This window comes from Hylobates moloch, unplaced genomic scaffold, assembly GCF_009828535.3.
Source record: "Hylobates moloch isolate HMO894 unplaced genomic scaffold, HMol_V3 SCAFFOLD_1, whole genome shotgun sequence".
Classification (NCBI taxonomy): domain Eukaryota; kingdom Metazoa; phylum Chordata; class Mammalia; order Primates; family Hylobatidae; genus Hylobates; species Hylobates moloch.
The window spans coordinates 25,293,132-25,309,078 of NW_026652276.1; the positions used below are offsets into that span (position 1 = coordinate 25,293,132).

General features: G+C 46.4%; 2 protein-coding genes across 2 annotated transcripts in view; one reads left to right on the plus strand and one right to left on the minus strand.

Annotated features, from left to right (window-relative positions):
• RPL37A (ribosomal protein L37a) overlaps nucleotides 1–15,947 on the minus strand; it is a 132,603-nt gene that overhangs the window by 20,575 nt on the left and 96,081 nt on the right. The window lies entirely within an intron of this gene.
• LOC116810323 (proteasome subunit beta type-3-like) lies at nucleotides 243–842 on the plus strand. The gene has a single exon (XM_032754559.2). The coding sequence runs from the start codon at nucleotides 243–245 to the stop codon at nucleotides 840–842; it is 600 nt and encodes a 199-aa protein (XP_032610450.1).

Consider the following 15,947-nt stretch of genomic DNA (forward strand, 5'->3'; position numbering starts at 1 on the left):
AACAACACTTTCCATTTATTTAACTTCTTTCACCTGCCAGACATTCTGGAGAACTTTTCTCTGTTATTGTAAATAGTAATAGTCATCCAAGTAGGTAGGGGATGCAGGAGGAGTAAAGGCCTGGAATCTCAAGACCCTCTATGTAGAGTCTAAATGTCAGAAATGATGGGCAGGAGTGAAGGCTAGACCCGGTTTACTGGAATTGCTGTGGCAATGGAGGGGTCCTCGCACACCACACAATCATGTCTATTATGTCCTACAATGGAGGAGCCATCATGGCCATGAAGGGGAAGAACTGTGTGGCCATCGCTGCAGACAGGCACTTCGGGATCCAGGCCCAGATGGTGACCACGGACTTCCAGGAGATCTTTCCCATGGGTGGTTGGCTGTACATCAGTCTGGCTGGGCTTACCACTGACGTCCAGACAGTTGCCCAGTGCCTCAAGTTCCGGCAGAATCTATATGAGTTGAAGGAAGGTCAGCAGATCAAACCTCATACCTTCATGAGCATGGTGGCCAACCTCTTGTATGAGAAACATTTTGGCCCCTACTACACTGAGCCAGTAATTGCTGGTTTGGACCTGAAGACCTTTAAGCCCTTCAATTGCTCTCTAGACCTCATCGGCTGCCCCATGGTGACTGATGACTTTGTGGTCAGTGGCAGCTATGCTGAACAAATGTACGGAATGTGCGAGTCCCTCTGGGAACCCAACATGGATCCAGAACACCTGTTTGAAATCATCTCCCAAGCCATGCTGAATGCTGTGGACTGGGATGCAGGGTCAGGCATGGGAGTCATCATCCACAGCACCGTGAAGGACAAAACACCACCAGGACACTGAAGGCCCAAATGGACTAACCCTGTTCCCAGAGCACACTTTTTTTTTTTTTTTTAAATAAAATAGCCTTTCTTTCAAAAAAAAAGAAAGAAAGAAAGAAAGAAAGAAAGAAAGAAAGAAAGAAAGAAAGAAAGAAAGAAAGAAAGAAAAGAAAAGAAAAATGTTGGGCAGATGCTAATGCCAGCTGAGCTGAGATTGGGGCAGAGGAATGCAGTAGGGGCTGAAGTAGAGGATGGAAATGAAAAAAAGCATATCCCAACAGCCAGTTAAGAGAAGAACTGTATTAGGGACTTTTTTTTTTTGAGATGGAGTCTCACTCTTGTCACCCAGGCTGGAGTGCAATGGCACGATCTGAGCTTACTGCAACCTCTGCCTCCTGGGGTCAAGCAATATTCCTGCCTCAGCCTCCTGAGTAGCTGGGATTACAGGCACCCGCCACCACACCCAGCTAATTTTTGTATTTTTAGTAGAGATGGTGTTTCACCATGTTGGCCAGACTGGTCTTGAACTCCTGACCTCAGGTGATCCACCTGCCTCGGCTTCCCAAAGTGTTGGGATTACAGGCGTGAGCCACTGTGCCTGGCCCTAGGGACTTCTTAAGAGTCCAAAATTTAGACAAGGGTTTGCAAACTCAGATGTCTATATGTATCAGAAAGGGAACATTAATCAGTTAGATAAGCAGAGAGCTGTGAGGATTCATATATAGATGCTTCTTGACCATCGGGAATGGTGGGGACTGTGTCAAGGGGAGAGCTCATATGCATCTGAAGGGGTCAGCTGCCACTCAGCTCCAGCTGATTGTGGCCTGGCAGGAATGAAGGTCCAAGGTAGCTAAAGGGGCTCATTTCAAAGCAAAATTAGTTCTCCAGACTTTTCCATTAATTCTCTCAATTTGAAAGTCTTGGCAAGTGATTTGAAATTCAAAAAAGAAAAGAAAAACATAGTACAAAGCACACCCAGCATGCTGACAAGCTAGATATGAATATAGGATTGGTACTGAGTCCTCTGGCAGAGACTTTTTTTAACAGTAGAGGTATACGAAGGAAAGGGAGACACAGGCAGGGCACACCAGTGCAACCAGAACCACAGCTGCCTACCAGCTGACAGTGTGGTGTTGTCTCCTGTCCACCACGTGACAGGGTCTGCAACAACATCCCCTCCTAGAGTGAGGGAGATGTGTTCAGGTGTGAATAGTGGTTATCAGACATCAGAGAACATCTTCAGCTTTCCAGAAGCATATCAGGAAGGATCATGTCCTACACTTTAAAGGATGTTATAGCCCAGGTGTGGTGGCTCATGCCTGTAATACTAGCACTTTGAGAAGCCGAGGCGGGCAGATCACGAGGTCAGGAGATTGAGACCATCCTGGCTAACACAGTGAAACCCCATCTCTACTAAAAATACAAAAATTAGCAGGGTGTGGTGGCACATGCCTATAATCCCAGCTACTCGGGAGGCTGAGGCAGGAGAATCATTTGAACCCGGGAGGTGGAGGTTGCAGTGAGCCGAGATTGCGCCACTGTGCTCCAGCCTGGGTGACAGAGCAAGATTCCAACTCAAAAAAATCAATAAATAGACATAATTAAAGAAAAAAAAAAGGATGCTATGAATAAGCCAACAGCTTGCTGCAATTGTCAGAGGCATTTGAACCAGAGTGACTCCATCTTGAGCGGGGGCTGGGTAAAATAAGGCTGAGACCTACTGAGCTGCATTCCCAGGAGGTTAGGCATTCTTAGTCACAGGATGAGATAGGAGGTTGACAGGACTGGTATCACAAGATACAGGTTATAAAGACCCCACTGATAAAACAGGATGCCGTAAAGAAGCCAGCCAAAACCCACTGAATCCAAGATGGCAAGGAAAGTGACCAATGGTTGTCCTCACTGCTCATTATATGCGGAAGTTACTCTATTTGGTCTAAAAAGGGGAGGAATCCTCAGTTTCAGGAATTGCCCACCTTTCCAAGAAAATTCATGAACAATCCACCCCTTGTTTAGCATATGATCAAGAAATAATCATAAAAATAGCCAACCAGCAGCCCTTGTGGCTACTCTGCCTATGAAGTAGCCATTCTTTTTTTTTTCTTCTCTAATAAACTTGCTTTCATTTTACTCTATGGACTCACCCTGAATTCTTTCTTGCATGAGATCCAAGAACCCTCTCTTGAGGTCTGGATTGGGACTCCTTTATAGTAACACAATGACGCCCCACTGTCCCATATTTCTTTCTCATGGTCTGCCTTCTGCTGCCCTTGTGGAGTTCCGATTTTAGTGCCTATTTTGTGACTCTGGTTTTGTGGCCTTTCCCTCTCATGGCTTAATACCTTCTCTTCAGACCCCCATAACTGCCCTTGGCTTCCCTCATCAGCTCCAACCTGGCCTCAGAGTGGACCCAGTGCTCGGGTCCAATGCAGAGATCCCAGGTTTCATCTTGTAGGTCCCGTGAGTCAAGACAGAGGATGGGATGGAAATGTCACCATGGAAAGAAGAGAACTTTAAGATCGGTAATTATTATAGCAGCCAACAAAGAGTGGGAATAGAAGCTACGTCCTCAGAGATTCCCAGAAAGAGTGTCAGTGGACAATGATCTTGGTGGTTTGGTCAACTCAAGTCAAGAAGCATCGGCAAATAATCACACACACCCCCCACTGTGTGCCTGCTGCCCCACAGTGCTTATGTCGTGTACTTGTAGAATTCTTGCAACAGTCCAATGTGGTAGGAGTCAAGATTGTCCCCATATTACAGAGGAGAAACTCAGATCCATAGAGGTTAAGTCGCTTGCCTCCAGACATTTATCCTCTTTCCAAAACTGGACCCAACTCCTGAGTGTGGCTCCTCCGAAAGAGTGCTTTTCAAATCACCTCTGGCAAAGAACCCATTTTTGCACCTTAGTTCATCACAGACTGACAATACAATCATAAAGTGAATGAGTAGCAAAACGGTTAGGCGTTGGAAGGTGCAGCAATGTCAAATAGTTCCCGAAGTTTCTGAGAGTTCTCTGTCTCTGTCGCTATCACGTTGTGGTGCAGCAACACACACTGCCCCAGCAGCACAGGCCACACGCACCTGGGGTAGCGTTGTGCCAGTCCATCTCACTACACACTCAGGCTCTCAGGATGTAAAGTAGTTTTGGGAACCACTTGTCTATATTCCAGCGGCTGAACTGTTCACCTCCATGGGTTCATGACTCTCGCACCGTGTTTCTGGTTTTTGTGATTTTGGGAGAGGCACCCCGTATTGTACAGGAATTAGATTAATTCGCCCCTCAAGTCCCTTTCAAAACCAAAATGCTAGGATTCCATCTCCTTTTACAGCACCCCAGTTCAGCAGGACGTCTGCAGGGCCAGCTGTTTTTGTTCTTGCATTCATTAATAAAGTAGTGAATGCAACAAGAGCCACCCTTTTCTTTTCTTTGTCTTGTCTGAAAGGGGGCAGGGAGGGAGCAGGAGAGCCCGCAGATGCAGGGGACGTGTCAGACGTGCGACAGGAAGGGCTCAGCGAGGCGAGAGCGAAGCTGTGAGGAAGGAAGGCAGGTGGGCGGAAGGCGGGTAAGGGGGGCCAGGAGGGGGCCGGGTGGCCCCGCAGACAGACACATGGAACCAATCACCCCAGGCAGGGGGTGGGGGTGCACCTGAGAATTACAGAGACACCTGGCCTGCTCTCTGGAGTAGGGGAGGATTGAGAGCTGCTGAGGAAGGGAGTTGATGATGGAGCAGGCTGGGCCGGAGGGAAGCACTTGGGGGCTCACTCCGGGACCTTACTGTGATATCTGGGCTCTTGGTGATTGGAGGGTGGGTACTTCTCATTGTTTGTACAGTCAGGGTCCAGCCAGGGAAGCACGAGGGAGGGAGTTCGCTAAGTCTTATTCAGAGACTTTAATGAAGGGAATTGGTTACAGAGGTGCTAGAAAAACCTCCTTGGACAGGAGGGGTGACAAGAAGAGGTGCTTTTTCAGAGCCCAGGAGCAATGGTCACCCTATTACAATACAGGTCACCCTATTACAATACAATACCCTACTACGGTTGTATTAACAATAACAGTTATTGTATTTAACACCAGTTAAATCCGAATTTCAAATAAATAACAAATAATAATTGCTAGTATTTTAAAAGTCAGTATAGAATGCATTAAATGCCACAGAATTGTATACTTTAAAAAGGTTAAAATGGTAAGATTTATGTTATGTGTGCTTTATCATAATAAAAAATGTAATATAAAAATGCATCCAGTTGGGCTGGGCATGGTGACTCACGCCTGTAATCCCAGCACTTTGGGAGGCAGAGGCGGGCGGATCTCCTGAGGTTAGGAGTTTGAGACTAGCCTAGCCAACATTGTGAAACCCTGTCTCTACTAAAAATACAAAAAATTAGCCAGGTGTGATGGCACACGCCTGTTGTCCCAGCTACTAGGGAGGCTGAGACAGGAGAATTGCTGGAACCTGGGAAGCAGAGGTTGCAGTGAGCCAACATCGCTCTACTGCACTCCAGCCTCAGCGACAGAGTGAGACTCCATCTCCAAAAAATAAAAAAAAGTATCCAGTTTATCTGCAATTCACATTTAACTGGTAGCCTGTATTTTATTTTAAAAATTTAGCCACTTTACATCTAGCAGGTACTAGAATGATGGTGGGGGCTGCCCGCAAGGGAGCTGGGGCCACAGAGGAGACAACTGCTGCCCAAGAAGGCAGGAAGTGGAGGGACTGGAAAAGGAGGAATGGCCGGCTTCTCCCCTCCTTCTGGTGGCCCTCCAGTGATCCACCAGCTCCTCCAATCAGCCACGGCTACCTGGAAGCCAGAGGGCAAAGGCACCTCAGAAATGCAGGTGCAAGGAAAGGGTTGAAGAGCAAGCATGCAGTCATTTTAGATGACCCAGGAATGCTGGACCTGCCTGGCCCAATATCCACAGTTGTATTTTCTCTGCAGGCTGAAATGAAGCTGCAGGTTCAGTGGTGTTATCCCTGAGTTTCTTGCTCTCCCTACACTGATCCTTGGATAAGTAGTTACTGCTTGCTACCAAGGACGAAGGACATGAACTCATGTGTGGAGCAGCTTCTATGTACAAAGCTGCCCACTAGGAATCCGGGAGAAGTGCTTCAGTTGGGAAGTTCAGGATATGGTTCCCCAATGCCCATTCATTCATTCATTTATTCAGCATCTGCTTATGAGATAGGCATGGTCCACGGCAATTGAGTAGATGGTAGTATAGAAGGCACACACATTCCACATTCTCAAGGTACTTATGGATCTAGTCTGTTGGGAAGATATCAAATGCAATGAGAATTAACTAAAATATAAGATGTAAATGGTAAATGCAAGAAGAGTCTAGCAGAGCAATGATGAGGGTGCACGCGACCAAAAGAAAATGGACAGTATAAGTGATGCTCACAGAAGGTAGCTAGTGCCCGGCATGGTGCCAGGTGCAGGGGAACAGCAGGGCAGAACTGGGCATTTGCTCACCTCTCTTTCCAGGAGCTCATGATGTTGCCCACAAGAATCTCCAGATGGCAACTACAAATATCTCTTTACCATCTAGGCTTCTTATAACCCTGCAGGGAGGCCCTTGAAGGGAAGAGAACAGATTTGGTTGCCTAGAGCTCTTGGGTTCACACCAGGCTCAGTCTCTAGCTCTGGGGGTCCTGGGACCTCAGTTTCCCATCTGTGAAGTGAGGGGTGGCCTTGATGAGCTCTGCCCCCACTCTGTGATTCCTCAGGTTCTGTGATGTCAGTACTTCCGTGTTCCAGATCTGCTCCCCTCTTACTGCTGACAGCTATCCAAGTGGCAGGAGCTACAATCAGTCATTTGTCACTCTGGAGCACCAAGCTCAAAGCTCTGAATGAATGACTCGATGAATGTGTACAGGTCACCTTGTGCAGTGACAAAGATTCCTTGCTTGGACAAACTTCAGTTAGGCTTCCGAGTCTCCTCTGAGATTCTTTCTTATAAAATCCAGTTTTAGCAAAGAGCCCTGCTAGATCAGTTTAGCAAGAAGCTCCCTGATCCTTGAGATCTGGACACTGTTTCTAGCTGATCAGGTTCCTCATCCGCTACCATCCCCCAGGTGCTGTCTGATCACCCTGGCCTGTCTTCAGCAAGAATCCTGTTAGCTCTGTTTGGCCAGAATTCTCCTTACCCCTAATGTTTACTTTCAGTAATTTTCCATCCACTGGCTCCTACCCTGTTCCTTGGCTACAAATCCCCACTTGCCCAGGTGAGCCCAGTCCCTCTCCCCTGCTGTGAGACCTCATTGCAGTGATCCCTAAACGTATAGGGATAGTCCTGAGTAAAGTCTGCCTTGCTCTGGTTTAGCAAGTATCATTGAATAATGTCTTTCTTTAACAGCAGGAATGTCTGAATATTGGACCGTGGCTGTTGCATCAGGCTGGGAGGGTTGAATCCTGGTTCTGCCACTTACCATCTTGAGCAAAGTTATATGAACTCTTGGGCGTGTCTGTTCCTTCATTTGTAAAATGGGAATAATAATAGTACCTAATAGATTTATAAGACTGAATAAAATCATGTATGTAAAACTGCTGAGAACTATGTCTATTTGCTATCATTATTTATAAATATCATTATTTATTAATCATCCTTCATAGATTTAGGAGCCAGTAATAAATTCACTCTCACTGCCTATATTTATCGTTTTTCAATCTGTGGTTTATGAATCACTAGTGGATTATGAAATCACTTTAATAGGTATAATAGTATCCATGTTTAATGACTACTTATTATAATTATGTACAAAAGATAAGCATATGGAAAAAAGAATATAATAGAAATATTAGTGTATCGCATGTAGTAAGCGTAAGTATCCTCATGTGAAACTTGATTTTTCAGGATGTATGGTGTATGTGTGGACACATGTGTGCATACACGTAGTGTAGTTTGCTGAGTTGTGATGTAAAATGTGTTTCTTACCAGGTGTCACAGTCCAAGAAATTTGAAACCACTGCTTTAGGTTAAATCAGCATTCCCCATAATTCTGCCCTTCATGCTTTTCAACACTCCAGTTCCCCTCTGACCTTCAAGCAAACACCACTTCTCCCTCCTCCACCTCCTCCTCCCCTCCCCTTCCTCTCCTCCCCTTCCTCGCACTGTATTCACCCCTTCCTTCATCCTCCCTGCCTCTGAGAATCAAAACTGCCCAGCCTTTCTCTCCCTGGAAGCCCAGCTCCTCCTCCCCCACCCTCCCACTATAGGGTGCCAGAAAGGTGCTCTGGGTGCCAGACAAGGTGGGAGCCCGGGAGCTGCCGCAGATGCTGGTGGTGCTGGGGCTGGCAGGAAAAGAGCCGGCGGCCAAGGGATGCGGTTTGGCATTTTATTATCAGAGCATGCTCCAGGTCAGGTACAAAGCAAAGTCAGAGGCCTGGGGTCAATTGTGAGGGAAAGACGTTCCTGAGGGGAGAGAGGGATTAAGCTGGAGGGAGGATGAAGAGGAGAGAAAGAACTGAAAGACTACCTGGAGAGAAGTCCCTGAAACAGGAGGCAAGGAATGTTCTTCAGGAGCCAGCTGGGAAAGAGAAGCAGCCTGCGTGCAGGTGAAGGAAAGGCTGGGAAAGGCTGGAAGTGATGTCCGGGGCAGGCAGGGGCTCAGCCCAGCAACACCACTGGCTCAGTCTGCGGAAGAGGTTTTCCTGGAGGGCTGCCTTGCCCTGCAAGGCCCTCCTCCTCCTCGCTGAGGGAACTCTGGAACCTCGTGAAGTCAGGAACGGCTTGCTCAGGATGAAGCCAACCTAGCTATGGCCACCATCACTGCAGCCAGGGGACCCCTTGGCATTGTACTTTGCAGCTTCTGCCCTGGCAGTGTCTGGGGGATGCTTGCTTTGCAGGAGAAAGCCCAGTGTCTGGGTGGGGCCTTGCAGACAGCCAGGACCCTCTGTACACAGCACCCCCTCTGCCCTTCTGTCAGGTTGAGAGCTGAGAAAATGAACAGACCTCTCCACCAGCTCACTGGGCCTCTCCTCACACCCTAACTCCACGACAAAAGGGAAATTTTCTGCATCCTCCAGAGTCTTATCCTTGAAAGTATCTCAGTGGCTTCGCACAGGAGTCCTGGGCAGGGTTGGCAGGACTGGGTCCCTGAGAGGCTCTAATGCCTCGGCCCATCTTGGTCTCAGTTCCCTCAAGAGAGCAGATCTGGGCGTCACTTGGCTCTGAGTTCTGTCTGGAATTGGCCATGACGGGCAACCAAGCCACCTCCCTATTGGGGATTTTGCTTCCTCATCTGTGCAATGAAGGGTTTCTATGGAATGGCATTGACCTTGATGATTAACAGTTCCGTAACAGGTGTTGCAGGGGCCAGACAGGTAAAGGGAGCAAATAAACCTTGCTAGGTATAACAACAGGCCGTAGCAGGGATACAGCAAACTGGAGAATCCTTGCTGTGTCTCAAGGGGCAGCTACTACTCCATTCCAGCCAAAGAAGCTGAAAATCTGTGATTTTATGTGAAATCTCCAAAATTGTAAATGTGGACAGGTAATTTCAAAATGTCCAACCATCACGCAGGACAAGCAAAAATGTCCGTGAGTCTGACTCAATCTGTAGGTACCAGTTTTCTACCTTATCCGAGTGGTTCTTAAACGTGAGTGTGCATCAGAACCAGCCAAAAGGGCTTGTTAAAACAGATTGCTGGTGGCCGGGTGCCATGGCTCATGCATGTAATCCCAGCACTTTGGGAGGCCGAGGCAGACGGATCACTTGAGGTCAGGAGTTTGTGACTAGCTTGGCCAACATGGTGAAACCCCATCTCTACTAAAAATACAAAATTAGCCAGGTGTGGTGGCATGTGCCTGTTATCCCAGCTACTTGAGAGGCTGAGACAGGAGAATCGCTTGAACTCTGGAGGTAGAGGTTGCAGTGAGCCAAGATCACACCATTGCACTCCAGCCTGGGTGACAGAGTGAAACTCTGTCTAAAAACAAACAAACAAACAGAGAGACAAACAAACAAAACCAGATTGCTGGGCCCACCCAGAGTTTCTGCTTGATGGAGCTTCAGCTTCTGATGGAGCTGACCTAGGAAACACACTTTCAGAACCACTGCCCTGTACTATAGGAATACCAACACCACCGCCATGTTATTCCTTACATGCTGCCAAAGCCACTTCTCATGAGGCATTATTGAGATTCTAGGCCCCTATTTTGAAAGAGTGATGATGATGATGACAATAAATGAATGAAGTAGGCACTATAAATAGCACCTTATTTTAGATGAAAATAGCTATTACGTGGTGGATCTGAAGCCAGGCAGACAGACCCTAGAAACCACCTCCCCTGTGCAAGCCTTCTTCTTACACCCTATTATCTGTCTTAGTCCATTTGTGCTACTTCAACAAAATATCTGAGGATGGGCAACTTTTACAGAATAGAAATCTATTTCTTGCAGTTCTGGAAGCTGGGAAGTCCAAGATCAAGGTGCTGGCAGATTCAGTGCCTGGTGAGGGCCAAGTTTGTGCTTCCAAGATGGTACTTTGTTGCTGCATCCTCCAAGGGGACAAATGCAATGTCCTCACATGGTGAAAGGGACAAACTTGCCCCCTCAAGCCCTTAAACAAGGTACAAATGGCGGAGCCCTCATGGCCTAACCATCTCCAAAAGTCCTCACCTCTTAATATTGTTGAGTTGGGGATGAAGCTTTAACTTGAGTGTTGGAGGGGACACGAACATTGACATGAACATTCTAAGCATAGCACTGTCACATATTCAGATCCTTCAGGTCACACTTTTTTTTTTTTTTTGAGATGGAGTTTTTTTGCTCTGTTGCCCAGGCTGGAGTACAATAGTGTGATCTTGGCTCACTGCAACCTCCGCCTCCTGAGTTCAAGCAATTCTCCTGCCTCTACCTCCTGAGTACCTGGGATGGGATTACAGGTACCCGTTACCATGCCTGGCTAATTTTTGTGTTTTTGGTAGAGATGAGTGCTCACCATGTTGGCCAGGCTGGTCTCGAACTCTTGACCTCAGGTGATCCATCCACTTCGGCCTCCCAAAGTACTAGGATTACAGGCATGAGCGTCACCCAGCTGGGTCACGCTTTTTAGTGGGTGTATCTTCATAAGTCAAAGCAAATTGTGTGTTAACCAATTATTCATTCACTCAATGAATGTTGGGCTTATGATATAACTGCAGATCCTGCTACAAAAAGGAACATAGCAAGCAAGGCAAATGGGTGGGGAGTGATGGCGGAGGAGGGCTAGGCCATGCTAAGACAGAGTAGTGTGGGGAGAAAAAGTAATAGCTTTTCCTTACCTGCTCCAAGGTTCATGGCTGACTGCCCTATAACAAAAGAACAATTAACAAGGGAAAAACGGTACCGATTTAATGTAAGTTTATGTGATACAGGAGTCTTCAGAAGTGAAGAACCAAAGACAGAAAAAACTGTGTATTTTTATGCTTAGGTTTGATGAAGAAGGGACAGTTATGTAAATTATGATTGGACAAAGATGGTATGGTCTAATGGTGAGAAAGTGAGGGAAACTTAGCAAGGCCTGTTTGTTCAGATTCTTCTTGGCATCTCTCTGTCTCCATTCCTTTTCTTGGATGTAGGGCAGGACACCTATCACATGACGGTCTTATGACCTACTTTCAGGGGTGGTAAGTCAGGGAATTATTTAATGGCTGGCTCTCACACAGAAAGGTGGGAGAGGCTGGGTGCAGTGGCTCATGCCTGTAATCCCAGCACTTTGTGAAGCCAAGGCGGGCGGATCATGAGGTCAGGATTTCGAGACCATCCTGGCCAACATGGTGAGATCCCATCTCTACTAAAAATACAAAAATTAGTCAGGTGTGGTCGCAGGCGCCTGTAGTCCCAGCTACTTAGAAGGCTGAAGCAGGATAATCGCTTGGAGCTGGGAGGCAGAGGTTGCAGTGAGCCGAGATCGCACCACTGCACTCCAGCCTGGGTGACAGAGTGAACCTCCATCTCCAAAAAAAAAAAAAAAGGGAGTGGGAGAAGGTCAGAGAGTGACTTCCAAGGTGCTGCATTTGTAGCATGGGGGTGAAGGTGTACAAGGTGTAGCATTTGTAGCTACCCCACATTTCCCGGAAGAGTAGCATGTCCTGCACTCCATCAGTAGCCAAGGAAGGCCTCCCCAAGGAGGTGACATTTGAGCAGAGACCAGTGAAATGATAAAGTAAGGAAATGAGGGAGAGCAGCAAGTGCAAAGCTGTGCGGTGAAAACAAATGTGGCATGTTCTTGGACCTGCAAGTAGACCAACGTGACGGGGAAAGTGAACAGAGAAGAGAGTGCTGGCAGATGAGGTTGCAGAACTGGGCAGGTATCTTGAAGGTCATGCCAAGGAGTCTGCATTTTATGCTAGGTGGGATGGGAAGCCATGGGAGGGCTTTAAGCAGGGGAGTGACAGGCTCTGATTAGGTTTGGACTAGGCTCCTTCTGGTTGCAGGGTAGAGACCAGAATCAAGGAAGATCAGAGTGGAAGAAAATGGAGCTGGTGTCTCAGTGACAACATGCCCAGAGATGCCCAAAGATGCCCAGTGGATGAGCTGCTGCAATCTGTCTCAGCCATGGGGGATGGGAGAGGAAAGTGGAGAAAGGACAAAAAAAAAAAAAAGAGTAGAGAGAAAAGAAGTGAATACGTAATGCAAAAATTAAAATTACCTGATAAGTCAGGACATGGGAAGTTCTGCCTCCCTAATGGGGACCCAGGAAGATGTAGGACGAGAAGTAAAGCTACTTTCTAAGGACACAGAGAAATTCAAAACACCCAGCCGCCCAGGTTTCCTGGCTCCCAGTTTTGGCACACAGTGCTCCACCTTGCTGGGTAATTCAGATATGAATCTGCAGAAAGATGGTTTCAGCTCACAGGGCGCTGTTCTATTAAGCTTATCTAAAATGCTTACATTTTAAAATTTTCCCATTAGGAGGCATGGAAATATTTGAAAACTAAATTGTGGTGGTGATGGTTGCACAAATGTATCAATTTATTATATGAAAAGTCAGCCAAGCACAGGGGCTCACATCTGTAATCCTAGCACTTTGTTTTTTGTTTGCTTGTTTGTTTGTTTGTTTGAAATGGAGTCTCACTCTGTTGCCCAGGCTAGAGTGCAGTGGCATGATCTCGGCTCACTGCAACTTCCACCTCCTGGGGCAAGCCATTCTCCTTCCTCAGCCTCCTGAGTAGCTGGGACTTCAGGCACGTGCCACCACCCTCAGCTAATTTTTGTATTTTTAGTAGAGACAGGGTTTTGTCATGTTGGCCAGGCTGGTCTCAAACTCCTGACCTCATGATCCGCCCCCCTTGGCCTCCCAAAGCCCTGGAATTACAGGCGTGAGCCCTGGCGCCCAGCCAATCCCAGCATTTTGGAGTCACTTGAGGCCAGGAGTTTGAGACCAGCCTTGGCAACATAGTGAGATGCTGTCTACAAAACAAAAATTAAAAATTAGCCAGGCATGGAGGTATGAGCCTATAGTCACAGCTACTCAGGAGGCTGAGATGGAAGGATCGCTGGAGTCCAGGAGTTTGATGCTGCAGTGAGCTATGATTGCATCACTGCACTCCAGCCTGGGCGACAGAGTGAGACGCTGTCTCAAAAATAAATAAATAAATAAATAATCAAAGTCATCAAACTGGATACTCCCTAAGGGTGAATGTAATGGTTATGTAAGTCCACTTCCATAAAGTTATTCTAAAAAGAAAAAGCATTTGCTTGTAAGGTAATCGTTCTTTGAACCTCAAGCCTGTAAGAGTTTACCTATCATTAAAGAGAAGTAGAAAGAAATAAACTAAGGTGTTAACAATGGAATCATTGGCAATTTCGGCATTTTCTTCTTTGCTTATCTGTATTTTCTCATTTTTCTACCGTGGACATATGTTATTTGCCTAATGAAAAGGAGGCATCAAATCTTATAAATCATTGGCACTGTGATGCTACAGATTACTTTCTGCCTTTTCATGGACTATTTCATTCCTGTTTTTCCACTGTGAATATTTAATTTAGCTCAAAAATTCCACAACTATTTATGGAACGCTTATTTTGTGCCAAGCACTGTCCTAGGCACGGCAGGAAATGGAAAAATTAATGAGACATGATCAGATCTCTTCTGTCCTGTTGGGGAGACAGATATCCACACAAAGAACTGTACTGCCAGATGGTGTGGATTACAGGCGCAGAGACGGAAGTAGAAGGTGCAAGGGGAGTTCAGTTAATTAATTAGTCAGCAAAACTGCTTTTTAAAGGAATCCCTGTTACTATTGCAAACACTTGTGCAGAATTAATCCCTCTGGCCTTACAAGCTTGCCAGATCTCTGGTGGCCTGAGCTATGTGGGTAGGTGGGACTTTTTTGGTAAGGAGCTAATGGTTACTGGGCATCCACTATGTGATGCGCATTGTGGTTTACATTCATTTAACCCTCACAACTGCCCGAGGCTAATTTAGTGCTTAATCGTAAGAAGGAGGGGAGTACAGAATACTGGTTAGAAGACCAGGCTCTGCAGCCAAGCCACCTGGATTCCAATCCAGTTCCACTGCTCACTAGTTATATAACCTCCAACAAGTTTCTTAACCTCTCTGTGCCCCAATTTCTTCATCCATAAAATGGGGATAATAATAGTACACACCTTGTAGGATTTGTGACCAGGACTGAACACATGATTACACACTCACAGTCCCTGACAAACAAAAAGCTCTCTAGGATGTTACTATCTTATATTTATATTCCACCAAATACATATTCATGCTACTTTGCATTTCCTTTTTCATGTAATGCTTCCATTATTTTTCCTAAAAAGCCAGTTATGACAGTGATTCAGGAAACATTTTTGATCGCCCACTACGTACCTGACACTGTTTTGCTTGCTGGGAAAGCAAAGATAGATAGCCATGACTCCACCCTGAGGGTGCTCGTAGGTTAGTGCAGGAGAGAAGCACAAACACAGATAACACGACAGGGCTGGTAATTAGGAACAGTGGTTGCCTAAAATGCCCTAAAGTCCCAGAAAACATTTCTCTCTCTCTGTCTCTCGTTGTTAAAATGTGTTTCCCATTATCCTGTTTATAGTATTTGCTCGCAAAGGAAAGCGGAAACTAACATTCTCTGGAAGTCTGCCACGTGCCAGACATAGTGTGATCATCCATAAGAGCAGAAGGTTCCCCATGTGCCAGGCTCCCTGCTGAGCACTGGATACACATTATCTCCTTTATTCCTATAAACGAAGTACAGTTATTATTATCCTCATTTTACTTATAAGGAAACTGAGGTCTTTCTCTCAGAAGTCAAATAACTCCCCCTAGGTTATACCACCAAGAAATTACAAAGCCAAAGTTCAAACCCAAGCCCGTCTTCTCAACAAAATGCCATACCTCCTCCCAGTGTAAAATTCTACATGCCATCTAATTTAATTCTCACAATAACTCTTTGAGATAGATGTTATTATGCCCACTTTTATGCATGAGGAAACTGGGATTTGAAAAACTAAATTATTACCCCAAGGTCAAAGAGTTAGTAAGTGACAGGCCCAGCTGCCTCCAAAGCTGTGTCTTTGCCTAGATAATGCGAAGACTCCTGTTTCCTCCTGCACAGGGTGAAGTTGAATTTTCACCCAGGCCTGTGAAAAAGCCCCCTGGATTGGGATAGAGGAGAGGAGAATTCCAGGCTTGACTCTGCCACTTATTAGCACATGGCCTTGGACAAATTTCTTTCCCTCTCGGGGTGTTGGGGTATATCTACCAAAAGATAATTTGGGGCTAGACATGGTGGCCTACACCTGTAATTCCAGCATTTTGAGAGGCCGAGGTGGGTGAATCACTTGAGGCCAGGAGTTCGAGACCAGCCTGGCCAACATGGTGAAACCTTATCTCTACTAAAAACATAAAAAAATTAGCTGGACATGGAGATGGGCGCCTGTAATCCCAGCTACTCAGGAGGTTGAGGCACGAGAATCGCTTGAACCTGGGAGGCAGAGGCTGCAGTGAGCTGAGATCACATCACTACATTCCAGCCTGGGCAACAGAGTGAGACTCGGCCTCAAAAAATAAAAATAAAGTTTTTAAAAAGATAATTTGGGGCCGGGCACGGTGGCTCACGCTTGTAATCCCAGCACTTAGGGAGGCCGAGGCGGGCGGATCACGAGGTCAGGAGATCGAGACC